The sequence below is a fragment of the Kockovaella imperatae genome, assembly GCF_002102565.1.
Source record: "Kockovaella imperatae strain NRRL Y-17943 chromosome Unknown BD324scaffold_2, whole genome shotgun sequence".
Taxonomy (NCBI): Eukaryota; Fungi; Basidiomycota; class Tremellomycetes; order Tremellales; family Cuniculitremaceae; genus Kockovaella; species Kockovaella imperatae.
In genome coordinates, this window is record NW_019028942.1 from 1,626,787 (window position 1) to 1,646,846 (window position 20,060).

A 20,060-nucleotide genomic window follows, 5' to 3' on the forward strand; every position below is an offset into this window, starting at 1 on the left:
AAAGGCAAGTTGCCTGCATGATGACGTGTGTTCACATATAAGATATATTCACATATAAGATATAATGAGCGGTCTACAAAAGAACAGCAAGGACGAATGATAATAAGCTAGCTACATGGATCACTGACACCTGACTCTGGGTAAAGACTCCCCGTCGCCTTTAGACGAGCACATGCCTCGTAGAGGTCGGTACCCATTCTTCATTATCCTTCATGTGTCTTTGAACCCCATGAGGTCCCCAAGGTTTATCATAGCCATTCCGGCGTTCATGTTCCTGAGTACACACGATCGAACCATGAGCAAAGGAACGTCGTCGGCGGGACAACAAGTCTCCCGAAACTGTCTGTCAACTCACCAAGATGGCCTCTTCTCCTCTGAGGTAAACGCTATCCACGTCCTTTGCTGATTTCCCTTTGGATTCAGCATCCTTGATCATCCTCACTAGCTCTTCCTTGACTTTTTCACGCTTGAAATAGGCTGTTCGAGGGTACGTCGCCAGTCTCTCTCGAGTGGGTTTGTATTCTGGAATCGAGGTGCGATCCAAAGCTCGTAGAATGACTTGTTCAGCGAGTGTCTGGGAGAGGGAAGGGCGAGAGAGATTCAAGCGTCAGCAAGTGGGCGAGGTGATCATACATTTCAGATGGGGGATGGAGGAAAAGGGGGGGAAAATGTTTGACCCGCATGGAGACGCAGTGATTCAAATCGAATGGTATGGATGATGGAAAATGGTATGGGTGATGGGAAATGGGAATTGACCTAGCTCCGACGCAAATGTCATAGTGGGGCCAGTCGCTGCGACTCACATAATCTCCATCTTCTCTGTTCAGATTAAATGGTACAGCCATATTCAAGTGAGGGTTCGTAATGACCCTAGCGTAGTGTAGGTAATTGGGTGAATGAGAATGAGGCAAGAGACCGTGTGTGATAATGACGTCTCCTGCTTTCGCGACGACATGAGAGAACTTCTCGCACTCCTTCGCGACGTGAGAATAGAGTAAACCAGAAGGGAACGGTGGGTCAAGTCCTTCAGGGTGTTCATAGAGCTTTTCGCAGAGTCCTGGAAAGAATGGGCGAAGATAGGTATAAGTTAGTATCGGTTTGGACGTATAAAGAAAGGATCCCAGAAACGGATCCTGCCACGGGTGACAAGTGGCCAGGCCAGGAGTGATCGGGAGGGTGTCGTAGCTTGGGATAAGATCCACTCACGCTTGATTCCGTCTTCTGCGACACACGTACCCCCACCTCGTTCCGGAATATCGGTAAAGCAGTGAATGATTGTCAAAGCATTGCCGCTCGAGTCGAGGAAGTGTCGGTACCTGAACATTCGGGTCAGCTCGAGATCAATGCATGCCTACAGCACTTCTGTCACGCTCGGGTTCACAACGGCTTTGCATAGCCCGCTACGTTGACGGCCGCCGCCAGCCCACTCACCAGTCATTATCCGTATGCCAACCCCTGTACTCCCTCGGATGGATCGGCTTCTGTTTGGTCCTCTCTTCTGACCCAAAGTTGATGATAAATTGGTCTCCATAGTACCTCTCTCTGACAGGATCGACGACCTCTTCCCCACCTACAATCTCCAACATCTTATCCCAAGCTTTTGGGCAGAACTCTTCACATCGAACTTCACGATGTCGAGGTAATTTTGTGTATTCTTCCTCCCAAGTCGACTTGTCGTGCTCGTCGTAGCCCAATCTGACCCAAAAGTCTTTCATCCATTCGTCAATGTATTGCTGTTTGATGGCTCCTTCGACTTTGAGCCAACCGTGAGTCAAGAAGAATTCCCGTTCTTCGGGTGTCAGATGCTTGTACTCGCGCATGGTGGTGGTGGTGGTGGTGACGGTGAGGGTGGCTACAGTGTTGATCAAGCCGGGTCAAGTGACGTTTTGACACCAAGTATGTGCAATTGGCGGAAAGAGAGTTCTAGGTGTCAGAAGTGGAATGAGAGATCGTTTACGGTCTTGCCCCCCCGATGCTATATATGGGATCGGCTCAAATGTCCATCGGATCAGAGCGAAGTGATCACTCGTCCGGAAATAGCGGGGGGACAGTAGTAGTTTGTATATCCTGGGGGCCATTTCGTTGCCCCACGGCACAAACCGGGATAATTCCGGTCCGAACCGGGACCGGTGTTTTCGGCTGCCGAGTGGGTGGGGAGTTCATGCCGTTCGGGATATCTCAACTTCATATATTATTAGTCAGGAAGCTGGTCAACCAGCAGTCACTGAAAGGCAAGATTGGTGAGCGTCAAGAGAGCAAAGACACTCGTGGTATTGCTGCGACGAACTGTGATATTCCAACTCCTGGGTGCAACCTTGAGCAGGGATCATACTCTTCATGTGAACGTCATCGTTCAGCACAGGAGTTCCATCTTGCACTGATATGCTGCTGCTTTTGTGTCGAGAACATCATCTTCTGACAGACTGAGGAGCTCACCATGTCATACGTCGAAGCTGACAGATACGGGGAAGGCTGATTCGCTCCGTATACCTAGGCGCATGGACCGTGGACATCGCCCCTTTGTCTGTTGTCGCTATTCCATCACATTGGTATCAAGTCGAATCCGCCATCTCAGTTTGATTCTGTTGGACGACGAGCTTGGTCACGTTTGGTCGTCAAGGAGCTGGTGTCTTCATCCCAGCAGCAATCATATAGGAGTCCCTTTGGACCCATCCATGGATCCCTTTCGATCTTCACTGCTGTTCGATGGGATCGAGTGTTAGGGGGAAGGGTGGTCTTCATCAAACGATCTGCCGTGAGGCTACTATACAGGAGACAGAAGGCAAGTGAGCAAGAGCGTGGAACTGTGGTGCTTCAAGAGCTGAGCGGGATTGTATAGTGCTGACAGATCATGCTGATGAGCTGTCTCTGCTCGATCTCGATCTCCAATCCCTTCCCTTCCCCTAACCCCCCCTTTCCCCATCATGCCACCAACCCTTTCAGCTACCTTTGAGAGAGAGCAAACGCCGGACAATACAGAGATCTGCTGGCGTCCCTGATACTTTTGGTATCATTGATCTGATGGTCGCTGAGTACAGGTTGGAGAGCTGAGATGGGACAGAGCGGGGTCAAGGCCATGTGCGTCAGTGTGCTGAGATGCACACACACAGAGAGAGAGAGAGAGAGGAGGGAGGTCAATGCGTCATTGAGCAGGTGTGACAGTGACATTAATATCGTGTCTCTTCATCCTTCATTCTTCTTCTTCTCTTCTCTCTTCTACACACTCTCTCACTCTCTCACTGATACTCTACTCACTCAATCTCGCATCCAACCCCCCTCTTACCTCTCTTGACCCATCTCAAGCGAATATGAGCAACTCATCCTGGTCTGCCCTAGACCCATCCTCTCATAATCATCACCATCCACCTGCTTCAGCTGGTAGATCATATCCTTTTCATCGTCCCCCTTCTCATCCTGTCCAACGCCAGCCGATGCCTCCGCCTACCAAGCATCGAGAAGAGAACCCCTGGGGCAGAGATGCCAAGGGTCAAGTCATCGGTAGTTCAGGTGACGAGGAGCAGGTGAGTCGCTTCGTAGCGCCTCAGCCTAATCTCACTTATCTCTCGTCAGCAGGTAGTCCCACCTCATCACTCACTCACTTCGATCCCAGTGACGCGAGACCATCCCATCTCGCAAGAGGCCTCCGCCTCAGAGAGCACTCACTCCCCTCGCCTCCCTCCTCCTCATTCGAATCAGCTGTCCCCTTCTTCTGGGATCTTCACACCTCGCCCTCACTCCCGAGTCACACACCGTCAGAACCGAGGAGCGTCTTTCAACCCTCATAGCATTCATACCATCCACTCGCACATTGCGCTAGGTCAAGCTCATCCTCAAGTGCATGCATCTTTGCAATCTACATCCACTTATTCTCAAAACCATCCCATGCGCGATGCCACACATCCCATCGGTCCTCCCGTTCGACCTCGCAATGCAAGCCATCAGAACATGATCGTGCCCAAAAAAGCCCGGCAATGGGGTATCAAGACCAGTCAACGATCCTCCGCGCCTTCTTCCGAAATGGATCGGTCTACATCCAAAACGTGCGATTCAGCAAACTGGGATCCAAAAGCTCATGTCGTGGAATGGGCTCAAAGTGTCGACCCATCATCGCCTCATGGCATCGCTGGAGCCGCCGAAACGCCACCTTCCATCTCACCAAAGGTATCAGACACGTCTCCAACGGCTTCGCTCGAAGATGATCGGCCCAGTAGTGGCAGATCTATCATCCCTCCTCAGACCGTCTACCTCTCCGATGAGGGCAGCACCACGACCGCGCCCTCGACCAATCTGCCGACACCTCAAGCGGGCACAGTCATGTCATCCTTGCCACAAGTCGCTCCTGCGCCCATGCCTGACCTCCCCACTGAAGAACGATCCAGTGGTACACCTCCCGAAGTCGTGACGGTCAGCATTAACGGTGATACCGGCTCTGTACCTTACGAATCACCTGCCGAGGGTGGCATCCAACCAGACAGAAGCTCTCGACGAGGACCCAAGCGAAGTGCCCCTCGATACCCAGTCTGGAAAGGAGCTCCCAGCGCAATGTACAGTCCCATATGGGCAGATAGACGATTGTTGATTGAGTGAGCTACCGTGGTTCTCGGGTTTCAGCTCACACCGTATCAGGTTGCCCTTTGCTGTCAAAGCCGACGTGTTGATGCAGGCTATCAGAGAGAATTTCTCGAGATACGGCACGGTGAAACACGCTTTCCATTACGAAAAGCAAGGCGATACGTGTGAAAAGGGCTTTGTGGTCTTCGAGGTGAGCAAAGTCGTCAACATGTCCAGAAACTTTGCTGACCTTGCCCGCAGGCAGCGGAGAGTGTCCAGAGATGTCTTGCAGATCCGGGTTCGCGCGAGCTCATTATCAACTCTCCCTATACTCGCTCGATCGAGACTTTTCCGGTCATACTCGCCTTCCTCCCTCCCGAGGCCATGACCAAGACAGTCTTTGTCCGGTTCGAAGGAGCGCGACACAATGACACCCCTTCCGCCGCCGGCAATAGAACACGATTGCCTGAAAAGGTCACCATAGTGGCCGTACCTTATGTGCCTCGCTTCACGGGTCGCGTGCGATGGCATGCTCTAGTCATGAAGCAAGGGCAGACTGTCAGGGATCTGTGCGAAGAGCTGAAGATTGTCAGAAGGGATGTCAAGTCGGTAGACACTGTCTATCTCGGCAAGAATGTGGCGGAAAAAGACGTACGTGCTTGCCCTCTTAGGTCGAAGCTGATGTAGTGTCAGATCATCCCCCGACTCTGCGATTACTTTGGGGAAGTCTGTTATGATCCAATCCCTCCAACCAACAAGGTTCAAGGGTGGCTCGTCACCATGGGAGGGCCAAATGATGCCAAGCGGCTCATGGATGTGAGTGATCGTGACTTCGCTGGAACTCAACCCCTCAATAGGAACTCGGAAAGATTCCGGGAATTCTTGCGCGATGGGCTCAACCTGGGGAAGTGGGACCCTACAAGCCATCAGAGATGCCTGAATATGCACCTCATTCGTCACCTTTCGGTCAACTAGAGCGATATATCGGCGAACCTATTCAACGAAATCCGTACCGAGGTCTGCCAGGACCACCCTTGGAAATCATGCCTCAGACGGTTCAGCAGTACCCTGCACCTCAAATCGGAGGATCGATCGCCTCTCCTTCGGCCATCTCTCATCATTCACTTCCCCCTCCGATGAACCCGTATCCTCCCCCACCCGTCGACACTCCCGCGTGTGCCACAGTCATGGCCACTGCTTCGATGCACGGTAGTCCAGAGGTATATCACCCATATCTGACGTCTGCAATGGTTCCGACATACCGCGGGCGGCTGCTCGACATTGTCGAGGTCGATGGCATTGTACGATACATTGATCCGGCGGCTGTCTTTGTCGGGCGACTACCGAAGACCCAGGAGACCGATCTCACGCTACACAAAAGATTCAGCAAATACGGACCGATTGTGGGTCTTCGACAGTCAACGTCTCAGGCTAATGCGATACAGGTGGCCATCGAGTACAATCCTTTGCAGAGGGAGTGGTCGCAGTCTACTTATGCGTCTGCGAGAGTACTATTCCAGACTCCGGATGCAGCGAGGCGGGCGATTGTTCATGAGGTGGGTCTTGTGAGGTTTTCACACATTGTAAATTGATCCCTTCCTCAGTCTGGTGCCGTCTCATTCGGATCCTCCATCAAAGTCGAAGAGCGAAGGGTCTTGCCAGTCGACGTCGAGGTGAGCTGTTCGACTCGGACAGAATGAGCTCACACCAACTAGATTCGAGAAATGTTCCTAGACCATCTCAACCGGCCAGTGGATCCTTCCATGGCGTCCCAATACTCGCCTCCGTCAGTGCATAAGCAGAGCCACAGCGTTGCACCTGTAGCTCCTCCGCCCCAGAGGCCGTGGGCCGGGCCTGCCGATACCAGGGTAATGTCTCAAGGCGAATACCTCCATCTCCGCGGCGAGCCTAAGGTTATGTTCGGCTATGGGCCGGCTCCACAGTTTTGGTATAATCAAGCTGCGATCGCCCAACAGCCAATGGCAATTGGAGCGCGCCGATCTCATTCAGCTCACACATCGATACTCCCCCCGACTCCACCCCAGATGCCGAGCGGACAATTGCACGCTGCTCCATCCTTGCCCTTCGCTTCCATTCCACCAAGTCAGATGATCCCTGTGAGTCCGGCTCCTTACAGTTGACAAAATTGCTGATTGCGTTGCTCAGATGATCCAATGTATGGGTCAGAACTACTATCCCTACCCAGTCCCCAATGGAGTCTACACCCCAGACATGTTCCACCCAGCAGGAGCACCCATCCCTCCGCCTATGCCCGTGCCAATTCAGTCATCGCCTCAAAGTCCTGTGGATCACACTTCGCCAATGGAACCCGACAACATCGAACAGCCGCTGAAATCCTCTCCCGATGCGGGACACAGCTCGCCGATCCGTATTAAAGAGTTTGTTATGAAGAACGGCAATTATACTCCAGTTTACGATCCCGAGGACCTCGAGCGGTATTACAAGGACCGAGGTATGACACTTCCCCAAGCGGCGCATCAACAACGTCAGTCAACCGAGGGAGACCAAGGGCGAGGTCAGTCGGAGGAGAGTGGCACAGAAAATGCAGCGAAGGAGACCCGAGTGGAAGGCAGTGCCGAGGACAAAGTAAAGACTACTCACGCTGACTCCTCTCGGACCGGACTTGAGGTTTCTGAAGACATCGTGGACACTCTACCCAACCCCTACGTCCAATTGGTCTCGACGACAGTGCGCCACGCTCATCCCCGAAAAAGGATCCCGCGTATGCTCGATCTACCCTCTCGACCGATGGGCAAGAGCGACAATGTGTCGCAGAGCTCTAGGGATATTTGAGTCTGGGGATGCTTTGCTAGGAAGTATCTGTACGGCAAGATGATTCTCGTTTTCGACAGAGATACCCCTGGCTTCACTCGAACGATTTCGTCTGATATCCGTTTCCACCTGTGTGTATGATATTTTCTTCTACGTTGTACTATGACTTTCTTTTGGATCCCAGCGTGTTGTATGATATTCTCACTCCCCCACCCGTTGTAGAGTATATCACCAGTCCTGCGTCGAGTAGAAGGCTCCCCGTACCTAATGCAACATATCATGGGGACTCAGGATTGACCATGGCCAAGCCGCCACTTGAGTCCGGCGAGTCCGGAAATTCCGGAAAATGACGTCCATCATAACCGGTTGTGGGTGCAGGTAATAACCTTGACGCCACCTGAGATCGCAATGTCCTCACTCGCTCAAACGCTCGTTCGCTCGCAGAGACTCCTACTGATCTCATCACTATCTCTACATCACCATGTGTAAACGTGTGGAGTGTCCAAATGACGGGAAACCAACTTGGTGGGGATGCGGTGAGTCCAGATGTGTTGCGAGATGGCGGAAGGAGAGCTGAAAGCTGGATCTTCCCGGTCAGGTAATCATATCGAGATGGTGAGTACACGGTTGAGGCTCTTTTGTCTTTGGATGAGCCTCGAGCCTTCAACTGTGTCCCTCGAGCTATCTTTGAGCTCGAGTCGGGTCGCTCGCACCGCTCCGCTCCGTTCCCTCGCTAACGCTCGCTCGACTTAGGCTCTCGCGGACGTGCCCGAATCTGCACGATGCACATGCGTTCACGAGCCTGTACCTGGTAAACCGGGAATGTATCAAGTTCACGTAGATGGTGAAGATGCAGGGACCTCGGAAGGAGGACAAGGACGAGAAGAGCGATCGGAGAAAGAAGTCGGAGATGGAAATACCGCCAGGACGGAGATCCAATACGATGTGTAACGGGGAATAATTCACCCGTCACGGGGGTGTAGCGGAATCCCAGAAGAATGCTCAAGTCACAGAAGTCTAGGAGGATCAGTCTTTTTGGTGACCGGTTCGCGGAATCCAAGTCGTTAGGATAGTCTTAGTCGCAGTCCTGAATAAGTCGGTTGGGAAAGTACAGGAAATTGTGCTCATGGAAAGCTAATCAATTACAACATGCCAAAGACATGGGCCCGCAACATTAAGCGTCCATGACCACGTCAGAGCCTCTGGGCTCTTGCCCTTCCTCAACGCCAAAGCCCATCTTGTCCCACTTGCCTTCCCTCGTCACCAGGACCGTATCTGGATCATCTTTGAACAATCTGATATGGCGTAAGAGGTCCAAATGGGATTGCTGGAGGGACGTAGATGAATCCTGAAGGCCAAATAGGATCTTGACAGTCGGGCCATGAGTCAAATCTGGGACCTCTGCAACAGAGCGGAATTCTCAGCAGCTGCTCCAATGATCTTCAAGACGTTGCGCTTTTCAACCAACCTATCCCAGTCTCCCATTCTGCCTGTTCTCTCTTCTTGATTTCTTCAAGATCGATCAGTTCCTTATCCTTCGGCCGTCCTGATCTCCTTTGACCTTCGAGCTCAGAGATACGAGCATCGTGTCGTGCCAGATAGACATCCGTTATGAGTTCTCGGAGCGCAGGGAGGGACAAAGGGTGAGAAGAAGGTAAAGAATGGAGAAAGAAGAGTGGTCTTTCGACTATGGTGGTTCATGGGATCAGATCAGATCGCGACTCTTTTATCCCTCCAACCACACAGCTCACGCTTTTGAGATGATATACTCTGACGGATCTTGGCTCGATGGTCCAACTTGGCGGCTCGTAAGTGGACTCGCTGCAATTGACCAGCTACGAGCAGCGCATCGTTAGGCGGGTCACTAAATTCGACCGCTCACTCACCCTTCCTAGAGCTAGGATGAAGGTTATCTTTCCCCTTGATGGTCTTCTTCGTCAGTCTCCTGTTACCTGGCATGGTGAGTCTAGATCCTGTGGTCGTGCGCTCTCGATGTATACTGAGTTGTGTTCATTTAGACTTGTATGCTTTCCCAAAAATCTTTGTACGAACGGTTTGAAATTTTGATTCCGTCGGAATTACGCGTCACGCCCTGACGAGCAGAATGTTGTACGATGGACCATAACTGGGACAGCTTCGACGTACGGTGCAGTGAGCAGCGTGCTACGACGGGCAGCAGAGTCTCTTTCGACGAGAAGATACGGTTTCGGAGGAAAAGATGCTTGATACCATCTGATACAAAAGCTTGGATCCAGTCTGTGCCCTCCAGCTTGAGCGCCGAGCGGGCATTTCGAGTGGGACATCGTTAGCTTTCATCATAAGGGGGAGGCTCAAGTTGTGTGTCCTCTTCTCGTCATGGCTCAGCCCGGATCGTCCTCCCGACCTGGACTATCATCGACATGTGATCCTACGTCCCTGGCCAAGATTCAGATTCTCTTGGTGCCTATTCAGCTGCCTGGATCCCCCCTATCGTCTCAACAGTTCGACTATTGGTCACATTTATTCAGATCAAGGACTTCACTCCGAAGCGATGATCTCTCCACCTCTCATGCGGCGAGTCTCAATGGCTCAGGACCAAGTGGACCATCTCATGGTGCTGCTAGATCAAGCACGGGGGTATCAGGGCATTCGACAAGCCGGAGCAGGTTCTCACCCAATTCCAATACTGGATCCATCTCCAAGGGACCAGGAGCGGGCTTGGTCAATCATGTTCATTTATCCTACGCTGCCCACCCACCCGCTAGGCATTTATCCAGCTTGAGCCTTCTTCGAATCTCCATGTTCCCATTGATCGTCATTGGCGTAGCGCTAAAGCCAACAAGTGGGGATCTAGGAGAATCCATCGAGGGCTACTCCGTCGATGGAGGTGATACGTCTGGAGGATCAGCTCAGGCAAATGGACAGAGTACAGATGGACATGCTGGTAATACTGGCTCTATGCGCGTTTTCGATGAAGCTGTCCACGCCTTGTTTCCTCCCTCTTCGCCATTCCCACTGGTCAAGCGCCTCGTCCTCGTCCCTCCCAAACATCCGTCACACCTCTCTCGAGGATCAGAGAGCAAACCTGTGCGCCGCCCTGCCGAGTCAAACGATGCGCTCGACCGTAAAGGAAAATTTGTCGAACGTGATGTTCTTGAGGCGCCATGGGACAATGAAGAGACGTGGATCATCAAGTTTCTAGGTGGAGTCGTCGGTGATGTCCTCGGAGAATTGGGAGATCTAGTCACAGCCATGGAAACACCTCAAGGTCTCAAGACGTTATCAGCTACTCTCTTGCCATCCTTGACGTCTAATCCGAGCTCGATCTCGCACCAAACGCTTGAATCACTCGCAGAGGAACCTTCATTCCCCAATGGCGATCGACCGAGACGCCCGAGCACTACAACACCATATCCTGTATCTCACTCCCCGATCGAAGGACTAGGCATCGGTATATCGCTCAAGAGATCCTTGACTCCCGGTGGAAGGCCAACGTCCATCGCTGCTCCCTCTCTACCTCCATTACAGACCAATGCGATCGCTTCATCTTCTCGCGATTCGACCCCTACGACCACCACTTCATCATCATCTAATCCTTTCCGTCGAACGTCAGGCATCCCATCTGCATTCACACGATCTTCATCTGCAGCGTCCCTTGCCCCGCCTGCCAACCCTAACCCTTTCCCTGCCTCTACGTCCAAGTATACCACCGCGTCTCTCGTCGGCCTCGCCGGAGGTCGATTGTTGAAATTGCTCGGAGACATGTATCTCCTAGCGGGTATGTACACAGACGCCGTCAAGTGCTTTGATGATGGTGCCGAGAGGTGCAGAAGCGTCGGGGACGTCCTCTGGGAGGCCCTTGCCAGGGAAGGGCGGGCAGTAGCTGGAATGGGAGAGGCGTGGGAAGGAAGGGATGGCTCGGTGGGTCAACACGTTGCACGAAGAGGGTTACACTAACGCCTGCATTTCTAGGAGATGACTCAACCATTTCCCAACTCGCCCATCCCCATTGAAATCTTGACTCATCTCTTATCGTCCCTCGCTTGTTTGTCCCGTGCGCCACTTCCTTACCCTTCCACCATCCTCTCACCAAGCCCTCAAGCCATCTCGGGGAGTCTGTCGTTCGCCACCCCGTCTTCACCTAATCCTTCCATCGTCGGTACTGGAGAGGGTCTCCTAGCGTACCTCCACACAAGTTTATCGCTTCGAATCAGTCATTTTCTCCTGATCATTTGGGCTTCTTCAGGTTGGGGATCCATCGCTTTATCCTCATTATTCTCACATACTATCCCACGATCATTTCCTCCAAGCTTGTCTCCCGAGGAATCTCGTGATGCCTCTGCTCGTCAACGTCGACACCGATTCCTGTTATCACTCCACCAGAAGTCTCAATTGGATCGACAGGCCATGTTCGCACATGCCGAAGGGGCTCTTCAACCCCATCATCGCGCTCTCACCAAGGCCGAACAGGTCGCCCTCCATACTGAGGTTGTCTGGCTCGCCAGATGGCTCGATCTACCGCGCAAAGAGGCATTTTTCAGTCGAGAATTGGTCAAGCGGATCGGAGAACTGATCGTAGAGAGTCGTGAGGAATCTCGAAGGCGAGGACAAGCGGGATTCTCTCGGACCAAGAGTGCAATACCTCTCAATGATACGAACGGCTCTACCCCAGCCTCGCAGTCTGTCGCGCCACGCCAGCGAGAATCCACAGAGGGAAATCAAAGTGTCATTATGCTCTTCGAACGAGCAATGAACAGCATGGGCCTTGATGTCCTCTCACTCTCCACGTCGGACGGAAAACGGACGACGCTACGACAGACAGGTACGGAGCAAGTTAAACCGCCACGATTTGGATGGCCGGAACTCCAAGTGGAAATGATCAAAGAAGGCATATCCGTTGCCGATAGTTTACCGGATCAAGTTGGAGTCATCAGACTCTGTATGACGGCCCTCAGAGAGCTGCACATGTATCTCAACCCTGGAAGTCAGGGAGTCTTGGCAAAGATGCTTCCTAACGCCTTGGCGGTAGTGAGGCGTAGAGGCATGCCATTGGAGAACCTTCGCTGGTGGTTACCTGGTCTGACGGTTCTCAGCATCGAGCTGACAAAGTGAGTCCTCCCTTCCGAAAGAGCAGATGGAATGCTCATACTTGGAAAAACAGTCTGCCTCCAAATCGTCTGCCATTGGAACATTCTCGAGAAGAGATTGCTACGGATAAGGGAAGAGATCCGTTCCTGTATAATCCCAGACTTCGAGCGGCTGAAGCAGGAAAGGTGAGGCGAGGATTGTTCTGTCGCATTCTGACCATGCCAGACCGTCCTCATCGCGAAGGAACAGACTGATGTGTATGTCACTTTGCGGAATCCATTTGCCTTCAACCTCGAGATTCAAGATATGTCCTTGATGTGAGTGTCAAGATGATCTCTGTGAGTCGTGAGGGAGCGCTGATGCGCCATATTAGCACCGCCGGTATAGAATTTGTGGTCACGCCTCTTTCAGTCAGCCTCGCCCCTCAGTCTATCCAATCGGTCCGAATCGTAGGCATCGCCTCGACGGCTGGTTCCCTCCAGATCAAAGGTGTCAGATTGAGACTCGGCGATGGGTCCGCTTGTGATATCCTTCTACCCGTTGTCGATGACGCAGAGCGGAAGAGAATTGTGAAGCACAAGAGTCGAGCGATGATGGACTTCGCCAAGACGAAGGTGCAAGGTCTAGATGCTAGATACACAGGTACTACGGAGCCCGAGCCCCCGATAACAGATCCTAGCTCCGAGAGATGGCTGGAATGCAGAGTCGTGGATGAGCAACCGCTTGTCTGGATCAAGAAGAGCAGCTTGACACACGGCACAATCATGCTGTACGATGGAGAAGCGTGAGTCGGTTCTGGCATTGTGGGTTTTAATCCGATTTCAGATCTTTCATCCGGCTCACGCTTGAGAACACATCTACTATTCCCGTGGATTTTGTCAAACTCTCGTTTGACGATTCTAGCTCCAGAGCCGCTCGAGCCTTGATATCAGAGGGTGAATTAACACCTCAACATGCGCACGAGCTCGAGTGGGATATACTCCATCGGCCAGTCTTGACGTGGGATGACGATGGCGAGTCGAACATCCCGCCAGGTGGAAGGACAACGATATCGGTCAAATGTCTTGGCAAGGTTGGATGGTGAGTGAGATTGCGTCCGATGGACTCGGCTCACTGTGCTCATAGTACCGACGGGACTATCCGGATTGACTATGGATATCTCAAGCGCTCTGGAGATACATCTTCGGTGCCTAACTCGTTCCAAACGCGACAAATGACCTTCCCAGTCATCTTTACTGTCTATCATACACTTGAACCGCACTCGTTGGACATTGTCCGGTTCGTGCCGCCCAATTCACCGGTAGAGTCCAAAGATACCGAGGTCGTCGGCCTATTTGCAGAGCAGAATGATTACCTCTCACCGCTCCCTACGCCTCGGACTCCGGGGACACCCAGGATCAGAGAGATGGAGAAGGAATCCCTGAAGGAGGTGATGAAGTCTGAAATGGACGCTTCACATTGCCTCTTTGGACTGTATGTCAGTAATGTGTATGGCGTGCCGTTCGAAGTTTCTCTATCGCGAAAAGGGTCAGGCGCTCAGGGTGAGTCCCTATCCCTTTTCAACGCATTTGCAAGAGTGCTCACCCCCCGACAGAAGCACCTCTGACTACGACTCGGCTGGTACCGCCAGGAGCGACTGAGCGGTGAGTCGGACAGAGTTTTGAAATGTGACTGCAGATACTGAGCCTCCTCTCCAGATTGCTTATTCCTCTCCCTCGGCTGTCTCTGCCCTCATCAACGACATCACAACCCATCCCATCACTTTCGGACAGACAATACGTCGTAGATAAATCGACGAGGACGCCCGCGCAGATCCAAGAGGAACGACAATTATTCTGGTACCGAGAAGAACTGCTCAAGACAGTGTCCGCGACCTGGATAGAGGTAAGCTCTTGGACTCAAAGATCAGAACACCATGGGGTCGTTCATTGACCGAGGTCCTTAGCCCGGATCCAAGAGACAAGGCTTCATGTCCCTCAGGGATCAAGTCTTCACCGCTTCATTGCTTGAAGTTTATCGATCTGATGATCTCGAGATTGAGATTGAAATCTCATCTCGGGATGCCGAAAGGTTGATCACTGGAGAGTTCATCGATATAACAGTCAGACTGACGAATCGGCTCGGTGAGCTCCCCACCTCCACGCCTTCCTTAGCAAGAGGTAAACAGAATGGCTGACGCGATAACGTCTTCCCTTCCAGAAATCCCTTACCAGCCTTTTGTCCGCCTAGAGGCTCTTCCGACTTTGAACTCTGAACCTTCCTGGGCTCAATCAACTCCTGCTCGTCGACCTCCATCTGGCGCTCCACCCGTTCATAATCTGAAGAACGTCATTTTGGACGGGTGTCTGGGTCAGGTTCTACCTCTCATACAACCCGGTGAGAGCTCGACACACTCGCTCAGTGCAATCTTCCTCGCTGCGGGTTCTTACTCCTTCCGAGCCGCTGTGGATGAGGTGGTATTCCAAGCCAGAGACAGTGGCGATGAAGTCAAACCCCCTCCAAGAGTCAGGTTCTCTCCCCTCGTCACGGTCAATGTGATGACAGAGTAGTCGACGAGTCCAGCCTTGTCGCATTGCATCTCTTCGTCTCATCAGCCCTCAATGAAGCATATCTCATTATCATGCATTGACTAGTCGTAAAATACTACAAATGTGCAGACTTCGTCTGAAATGCAAGCACATATCCCCAAAAATAATCCTTACAGACCTCTCTAATGCGCAGCAACGTGAACTCGTTTGTACTTTTGCAGACACTGCTTGAGGTGTCCGAACCGTTTGTCGAGATTGGTTGTAGAGTCGGCCACTAGACAAGTGAGCACGACGCTAGCAGAGCTGACGACAACTCACGCCATGTCCCGTTGTTCACAATCAATATTTTCATCTTGCGCTGATATTTCAGTCCGGTTAACAGCTTGGGCGTAATGAGGAAATATTGCCCAGTATCCGAATTGCAAGTGACTTCGACCAATTGATTGTGCACATTGCGTTCGGCTTTCTGGTCCATCCCCTAGATACAGCATCAGTATCTCGTGCGCGTATGACACCGCGGTGTATTCACCTGGTTGATCTCGTCCACCAGAGAGAACGGCGTTCGAGCCATCTCAGACAGGCTCATCAGATACGTCACAGTGGCAAGAGATCGTTCCTACAGTCAAATCAGCGAAATGTTGAAGCGGCACACGTGGATCACCTACTCCGCCGGATTGAAGAGTTCCCGTCAATTGCTGCAGATTATCACCGTCTCGATAAGACACCATGATGTGAATCCCCCAAGCACTGAAATCTCCTTCGACACGATTGAGTTTGACTTCTCCACTGCACCCAACACCTGATTACTCCATTAGACGCAGTCTCACACGGCAGCTCACGTTCAAAGGCAGCAGAGAACTTCCGACTGACCACATCGACAAGCGTGTCGAGAGCGGGATCAAAGTCGGTCTGAAAGCGGTCAATCAATGGTCTCACTCGGCTGGCTCACCAGGATTCTATTGATCTGTCGCTTGAGTATTCTCGACTCTTGTTCCTGCCTCTCTACGGTATCTTTGATGTTGGCCAGCTGAAGCACCTCAGCTCAACTCTTGTTAGATGCTCGGCAGCTCACCTCGTTTGACAGCCGCTCATAACGCTCGATCAGTGTGGGGTCGACAGTCAAGGTCAACTCGAGTCGATTCTCAATCTCGGCAATCTCGTCTTGGATGGCTGACACGGCGGGAATGTCTGCCGGGACCTGGTAGGCGCTCAGTTCGGCTTCCATCCAGGGGAAATCAGGACTCACCGCGATGTCCGCTCTGACTTTAGTGTAGACGTCTCGGGGTGCCGCTCCGAGCATCTGGTTGAATCGGGATAGGAGAGCGCTCGCCGTCGCTCGATGCGTGTCCTTTTTCTTCGTTACTGGAGCGAGTCAGCCCAGGCATATACCGGGACCCTCACAATCGTCCAGTGTAGCGTTCAGCTCTGCGACTTGCTCGTTACCTTCGGTGACTTGTTTTTCAATATCATTGCAGTTGAGCTCGTATTGAGCTAGTGACCACAACGCCTTGCCCCGCTGCAGACACGCCTGCAGCGCCTCTTCATGTGCATCCTGAAACACGGTTCAGTACAGGCTCAAACAGTGTCAGAAAGGCTCACAGTCGCCGTGGCCACCGTCCGCCACACTTTCTTCACGCCCTGAAGTTTCGCGGTCTTGACCTTGCGTCGTTGTTCCTCCGCTGAGGGCTCGGCCTCGAGATCACGCAGTTCCCGCTCGCAAAGTTCTGAAAATGTTTTAGAGAGAATGCTCTTCTTCAGCCCTGTCCGCGCTCACTTTTGTCGGCTTCCGCCTTTTGATAGCTGGAACTTACATCCCTTAGGCTCTTGATTTCCCCTTCTAGTCGTAGCTGTGGTCTTGTCAGATACACTGAGGCCATTTAGAATGTCATCCACTTGCCTGGTCAGCCGTCAAACTATCGCTCTTCACCCTCGCCTTTCCGATCTCCTGTTTGAGCTGATGCAGGGGCCCCTCTCGATCTTGCCTCTCTTGCTTCTTCTGCGCAAGCTCACGTTGATTCTTCTTCAATGCTTCAGCATCAACGGCGTGACTGAAGGCCTTCGGCGCGATGGGCGGTGTCGTGGTGATTTGGAAGTCTTTACGACCGTACAGTGATTGCAATGCACGATTGACGTCGGTCGATGTGACCCACGTGCGGATGCCTGCCGCTGCGACCGCATTGGCGTTGATGCGACCGCCAGGGAGTCGGGTAATGGCCTAAGGGTGTTCAGTTGCGCTTCGCAGCAGCGGGCTCACTGCTTGATGCATGCGCGACGCCAAGACGAGATAGGCTCGCACGGCCGGAGCACATTCGACATAGTCCAAAGCCCACCCTGTGAACCCAAGCTCTTGAAGCTGGATACCAAGTTAGTAAGTCGCGTGCAGGTGGCGTCGAACCTGCCTTTTGGACGTCACAAGGTCGTGTTGGATTCACCAACTCATCGTTGACTTCCACGTACTGCAAAGTCAACCTGACTTTGCCAGCAGGGATCAGGGTCCCGTTGGAGGATCGCCGAGCGGGATAATCGGTATTATTCAATTCGAGTAGGGTGTTGTAGTCATTCCTAGATTCGCAGATAAAACACTGGATCGCTCAGCATGCTGGTCAGCACGTCATTCCTTACCCTTCGCTGAGCTACAGTCGTACAAGCCTCGACCTGCCACGCGACAGCCTTGTCAGTCACGTTGACTGAAATCATTGGCGGTTTGTGAACCGTGGCCTCTAGCTTCATTGCGTTTTTCTCGATCCAGTCTAAAGCGTAATTGATCGATCCGTCAAAGTCTCGGGCGATGGTCTCCCTCTGTCGCTCGATACTGCCAAGCTCTTTCTGCCTGCAGTGTCAGTGTTCAAATCCACTGAATCCTCACCTGGCATCGAGCTGGTCAATCTCGTTGCTCAGGGTCTTGATCTCCCTCTGGAAGGCTTCTTGTCGATCCTCAACAGCATGCAGTTCCTCGCGTGCTTCTTGAAATTTCGCAGCGATTTTACGCTACAACAATGAGTCCCTTGGTCGGTCGTCCAATTGACCCACCTTCTCGGCTATAAGCTGGGTGATTTTCTCGGCGCTGTCCACTCTGGGTTCATCCAGCTTGTCCTGAGCTTTGCGAATCTTCCTCCGCAATTCCTCTTTTCTCCTCGCGACTTCCTTGAGCTTCTCGTTCAAGGCCTTGAGATCGGTCTCATAATTTGAAGGCGATTTCTGGAGAGTATCAGCGTACAAAGCAACCTGGATTTGGCCACTTACGTGGTTGTCTACAGCTTGTTTCTGCGCTGCACATTTTCTGGAATAGTCTTTGAGTTCATCGTTGGTCCTGACCTCTGCAGCATGAGCTTTCTCCTTGAGATTAGCCTGTTTCCTGATTTGTATGAGCGTATGCCTCTACCGACTGACTGCTCACTCTTGTAATTCCAAGAGCGGCACGCGACGTCTGTTGAGTTCAGTCTGCTGCTTCAAAACAGACTTTCTCTCCTTGGCGACCTCCTCAAATCTGTCTGCCGCTGACTTGTGCTCCGATGCAACCTCGAGTAATCTGAGGACCTCGAGCTGTATCATGCTCAACGGAGTTTGCGCTTCACACGATATAACGACCCACTCGTTGTTGTTGATCTGCCCTTTCTCTCAGATTTCTCACATCTGGCTCCATCCGATCCACCTGCTTTTGCAATTCGTCTCTCTTTGCCACGTCTCTGTCCTGGACCTTGAGACGTCAGCCGAGAACAGTGACACGACCCACATCTTCGATGCTCTGTAGCGTGGCGCCCTTGTCTTTGAGCGTCTCATGCCACTTTGTCAGTCGGGGATCTCCAGCGGCTCGCATGGTCTCCTTGAGGACTGTGACAGGGGCCATCTTGGCGAACTCTGCGACTTTGTCCTGGGGCAGAAAGGAGCTAGGTTCCTGGTCAGTCCAAACTCGAGATAGGTAAGAAACACTCCACCATAGATTGTTCGCTTGTACACCAAAAGACGTGACCACATCTGTGACAGCTTTGTGCGTTGAAGCGCGACCTGTTTACAGTCAGGAACGTTCTCAGGTCTAACCCACCATTCATCAACCAGTCCGACTTGTTGTCCTCGCGGTTAAATTTCCGTCTGATCTGGACATTTGGCTCTCCTGTCCGTCCCTTGAGTTCGATCTCCGTCTCCGCCTCCTCGGCTCCCTGCTTGACGAAAGCTTTGAGATCACTCGCTCGACCGATGATCTGGAGGGGCATGAGCATTGTCCTGGAAAGAAAAATGTTTACTCCACTCACCCCGGGCGGGAACCCCAGTCCGACAGCTATACAGGCCGCTATGGAGCTCTTTCCACTCCCATTGGGCCCCAGGATCATATTGAGATGGGGACCAGGTTTGAACTCGACAAAATCGTAGGTCATGAAATTGCGCATCATGATCCGAGTGATAGAGCCAGCGACAAAGCTGAAGCAGTGAGCCTTGACTCGAGACCATGTGCTCACCCCTGAGCATCTCTGTCATATTCAGGTCGAAATCCAAGGTGTGGGCCGTCGTCTTCGCTTTCGGCATCCTCATCCATCACTTCATCCTCCGGATTATCATCTTCACCATTCTCGTCTGGCGACAGCCGCCGGCTGCCGTTCTGTGCTCTATTATGACCATTGATGACTGGCTTGGATCTCCTTTCGCTTGAGTCAGAGGAATCACTCTCTCTTCGCTGGTGTTCCGTTGATGGTCGAGCTCGTTTGACATGGCCGTTGACCTTTGGCGAGATTCCTTCATCCTCAGACTCGCTAAGGGCCAATTTCGCAGAACGCTTGACCGTGGGTCGGCGCACCGCCTGGCTAGGGCCCTCCTCTAAATCTGAGCTCATCTCTCTACTTGAGGCTTGCTCGGGTCTGCAGCCAGGAGTCCTGCAGGCATCAGCCGTGAGATATCTAATGTTGAACATCTGTTCACCGGTCGCGTCCTGGTTTGCCCCCGCGTTTCAACTTTGATTCCGTCGGCGCATCGATCAGCTGAAATGCCCATGGACAGGCAGACAACTGTGATACAAGAGATCGTCTTCTGTTGGCTCGATCTCTGTGAAGAGCGGCATCCAATCATATAGGCAGTCAGAGTTTCTTTTCCGAGGCCCCAAGATTCGATAACCATCTCGAAAGGATCCTG

At 52.4% G+C, this 20,060-nt stretch overlaps 7 protein-coding genes across 7 annotated transcripts; 4 read left to right on the forward strand and 3 right to left on the reverse strand.

The window, feature by feature from the left end:
* Positions 1 to 13: 13 nt before the first annotated feature.
* On the reverse strand, positions 14 to 1,840 carry BD324DRAFT_616889 (hypothetical protein). Its single transcript, XM_022014865.1, has 5 exons — positions 1,432 to 1,840; positions 1,207 to 1,316; positions 804 to 1,057; positions 356 to 574; positions 14 to 274 (listed from the first exon to the last, which is right to left on the reverse strand). Exons 1-5 carry the CDS (start codon positions 1,818 to 1,820, stop codon positions 161 to 163), a joined length of 1,086 nt encoding a protein of 361 aa, XP_021874000.1. The 5' UTR covers positions 1,821 to 1,840; the 3' UTR covers positions 14 to 160.
* Positions 1,841 to 3,161: 1,321 nt separating this feature from the next.
* Positions 3,162 to 6,410, forward strand: BD324DRAFT_267000 (hypothetical protein). The gene is made up of 7 exons (XM_022012326.1): positions 3,162 to 3,521; positions 3,574 to 4,583; positions 4,627 to 4,762; positions 4,813 to 5,202; positions 5,245 to 5,367; positions 5,409 to 5,954; positions 5,997 to 6,410. The coding sequence occupies exons 1-7, from the start codon at positions 3,309 to 3,311 to the stop codon at positions 6,141 to 6,143; spliced, it is 2,565 nt and encodes an 854-aa protein (XP_021874001.1). The 5' UTR covers positions 3,162 to 3,308; the 3' UTR covers positions 6,144 to 6,410.
* BD324DRAFT_267046 (hypothetical protein) lies at positions 5,902 to 7,493 on the forward strand. The gene is made up of 2 exons (XM_022012327.1): positions 5,902 to 6,668; positions 6,718 to 7,493. Exons 1-2 carry the CDS (start codon positions 6,276 to 6,278, stop codon positions 7,363 to 7,365), a joined length of 1,041 nt encoding a protein of 346 aa, XP_021874002.1. The 5' UTR covers positions 5,902 to 6,275; the 3' UTR covers positions 7,366 to 7,493.
* A 409-nt stretch (positions 7,494 to 7,902) lies between these two features.
* BD324DRAFT_648814 (hypothetical protein) lies at positions 7,903 to 8,295 on the forward strand (the record flags this gene model as incomplete). Its single annotated transcript, XM_022017891.1, has 2 exons — positions 7,903 to 7,959; positions 8,098 to 8,295. 2 exons carry the CDS (start codon positions 7,903 to 7,905, stop codon positions 8,293 to 8,295), a joined length of 255 nt encoding a protein of 84 aa, XP_021874003.1.
* A 185-nt stretch (positions 8,296 to 8,480) lies between these two features.
* Positions 8,481 to 9,354, reverse strand: BD324DRAFT_616940 (hypothetical protein). Its single transcript, XM_022014866.1, has 4 exons — positions 9,231 to 9,354; positions 9,096 to 9,179; positions 8,813 to 9,031; positions 8,481 to 8,745 (listed from the first exon to the last, which is right to left on the reverse strand). Exons 1-4 carry the CDS (start codon positions 9,301 to 9,303, stop codon positions 8,519 to 8,521), a joined length of 603 nt encoding a protein of 200 aa, XP_021874004.1. The 5' UTR covers positions 9,304 to 9,354; the 3' UTR covers positions 8,481 to 8,518.
* Positions 9,355 to 9,699: 345 nt separating this feature from the next.
* On the forward strand, positions 9,700 to 14,960 carry BD324DRAFT_648816 (transport protein Trs120 or TRAPPC9 TRAPP II complex subunit-domain-containing protein; the record flags this gene model as incomplete). Its single annotated transcript, XM_022017892.1, has 11 exons — positions 9,700 to 11,244; positions 11,296 to 12,431; positions 12,485 to 12,596; positions 12,637 to 12,728; positions 12,785 to 13,195; positions 13,237 to 13,491; positions 13,537 to 13,952; positions 14,006 to 14,054; positions 14,109 to 14,295; positions 14,357 to 14,534; positions 14,611 to 14,960. The coding sequence occupies 11 exons, from the start codon at positions 9,700 to 9,702 to the stop codon at positions 14,958 to 14,960; spliced, it is 4,731 nt and encodes a 1,576-aa protein (XP_021874005.1).
* Positions 14,961 to 15,020: 60 nt separating this feature from the next.
* BD324DRAFT_587434 (putative nucleus protein) lies at positions 15,021 to 19,826 on the reverse strand. Its single transcript, XM_022013754.1, has 25 exons — positions 19,394 to 19,826; positions 19,190 to 19,355; positions 18,982 to 19,138; positions 18,875 to 18,944; positions 18,673 to 18,826; positions 18,532 to 18,636; positions 18,337 to 18,482; positions 18,183 to 18,294; positions 17,970 to 18,137; positions 17,806 to 17,927; positions 17,562 to 17,769; positions 17,339 to 17,521; positions 17,194 to 17,292; positions 16,837 to 17,154; positions 16,714 to 16,786; positions 16,539 to 16,663; positions 16,341 to 16,491; positions 16,186 to 16,301; positions 16,012 to 16,137; positions 15,889 to 15,966; positions 15,779 to 15,848; positions 15,605 to 15,738; positions 15,469 to 15,555; positions 15,258 to 15,417; positions 15,021 to 15,213 (listed from the first exon to the last, which is right to left on the reverse strand). The coding sequence occupies exons 1-25, from the start codon at positions 19,762 to 19,764 to the stop codon at positions 15,122 to 15,124; spliced, it is 3,591 nt and encodes a 1,196-aa protein (XP_021874006.1). The 5' UTR covers positions 19,765 to 19,826; the 3' UTR covers positions 15,021 to 15,121.
* Positions 19,827 to 20,060: the final 234 nt, after the last annotated feature.

Excerpts from the sequence above, each read along its gene's own strand:
- BD324DRAFT_616889 (XM_022014865.1), bottom strand. The coding sequence starts at position 1,820 with ATGCGCGAGTACAAGCATCTGACACCCGAAGAACGGGAATTCTTCTTG. Across the intron at positions 1,317-1,431 it reads TGGCATACGGATAATGACTG|GTACCGACACTTCCTCGACT; the intron begins GTGAGTGGGCTG and ends CCGAATGTTCAG. Across the intron at positions 275-355 it reads GAGGAGAAGAGGCCATCTTG|GAACATGAACGCCGGAATGG; the intron begins GTGAGTTGACAG and ends GTGTGTACTCAG.
- BD324DRAFT_267000 (XM_022012326.1), top strand. The coding sequence starts at position 3,309 with ATGAGCAACTCATCCTGGTCTGCCCTAGACCCATCCTCTCATAATCAT. Across the intron at positions 5,203-5,244 it reads AGAATGTGGCGGAAAAAGAC|ATCATCCCCCGACTCTGCGA; the intron begins GTACGTGCTTGC and ends ATGTAGTGTCAG. Across the intron at positions 5,955-5,996 it reads TCAGCAAATACGGACCGATT|GTGGCCATCGAGTACAATCC; the intron begins GTGGGTCTTCGA and ends AATGCGATACAG.
- BD324DRAFT_267046 (XM_022012327.1), top strand. The coding sequence starts at position 6,276 with ATGTTCCTAGACCATCTCAACCGGCCAGTGGATCCTTCCATGGCGTCC. Across the intron at positions 6,669-6,717 it reads CACCAAGTCAGATGATCCCT|ATGATCCAATGTATGGGTCA; the intron begins GTGAGTCCGGCT and ends TGCGTTGCTCAG.
- BD324DRAFT_616940 (XM_022014866.1), bottom strand. The coding sequence starts at position 9,303 with ATGCCAGGTAACAGGAGACTGACGAAGAAGACCATCAAGGGGAAAGAT. Across the intron at positions 9,180-9,230 it reads TCATCCTAGCTCTAGGAAGG|CTGGTCAATTGCAGCGAGTC; the intron begins GTGAGTGAGCGG and ends CGCTGCTCGTAG. Across the intron at positions 8,746-8,812 it reads AGAATGGGAGACTGGGATAG|AGGTCCCAGATTTGACTCAT; the intron begins GTTGGTTGAAAA and ends GCTCTGTTGCAG.
- BD324DRAFT_587434 (XM_022013754.1), bottom strand. The coding sequence starts at position 19,764 with ATGAGCTCAGATTTAGAGGAGGGCCCTAGCCAGGCGGTGCGCCGACCC. Across the intron at positions 18,483-18,531 it reads GGGCAGATCAACAACAACGA|CTCGAGGTCCTCAGATTACT; the intron begins GTGGGTCGTTAT and ends AGCATGATACAG. Across the intron at positions 18,138-18,182 it reads AACAAGCTGTAGACAACCAC|AAATCGCCTTCAAATTATGA; the intron begins GTAAGTGGCCAA and ends GATACTCTCCAG.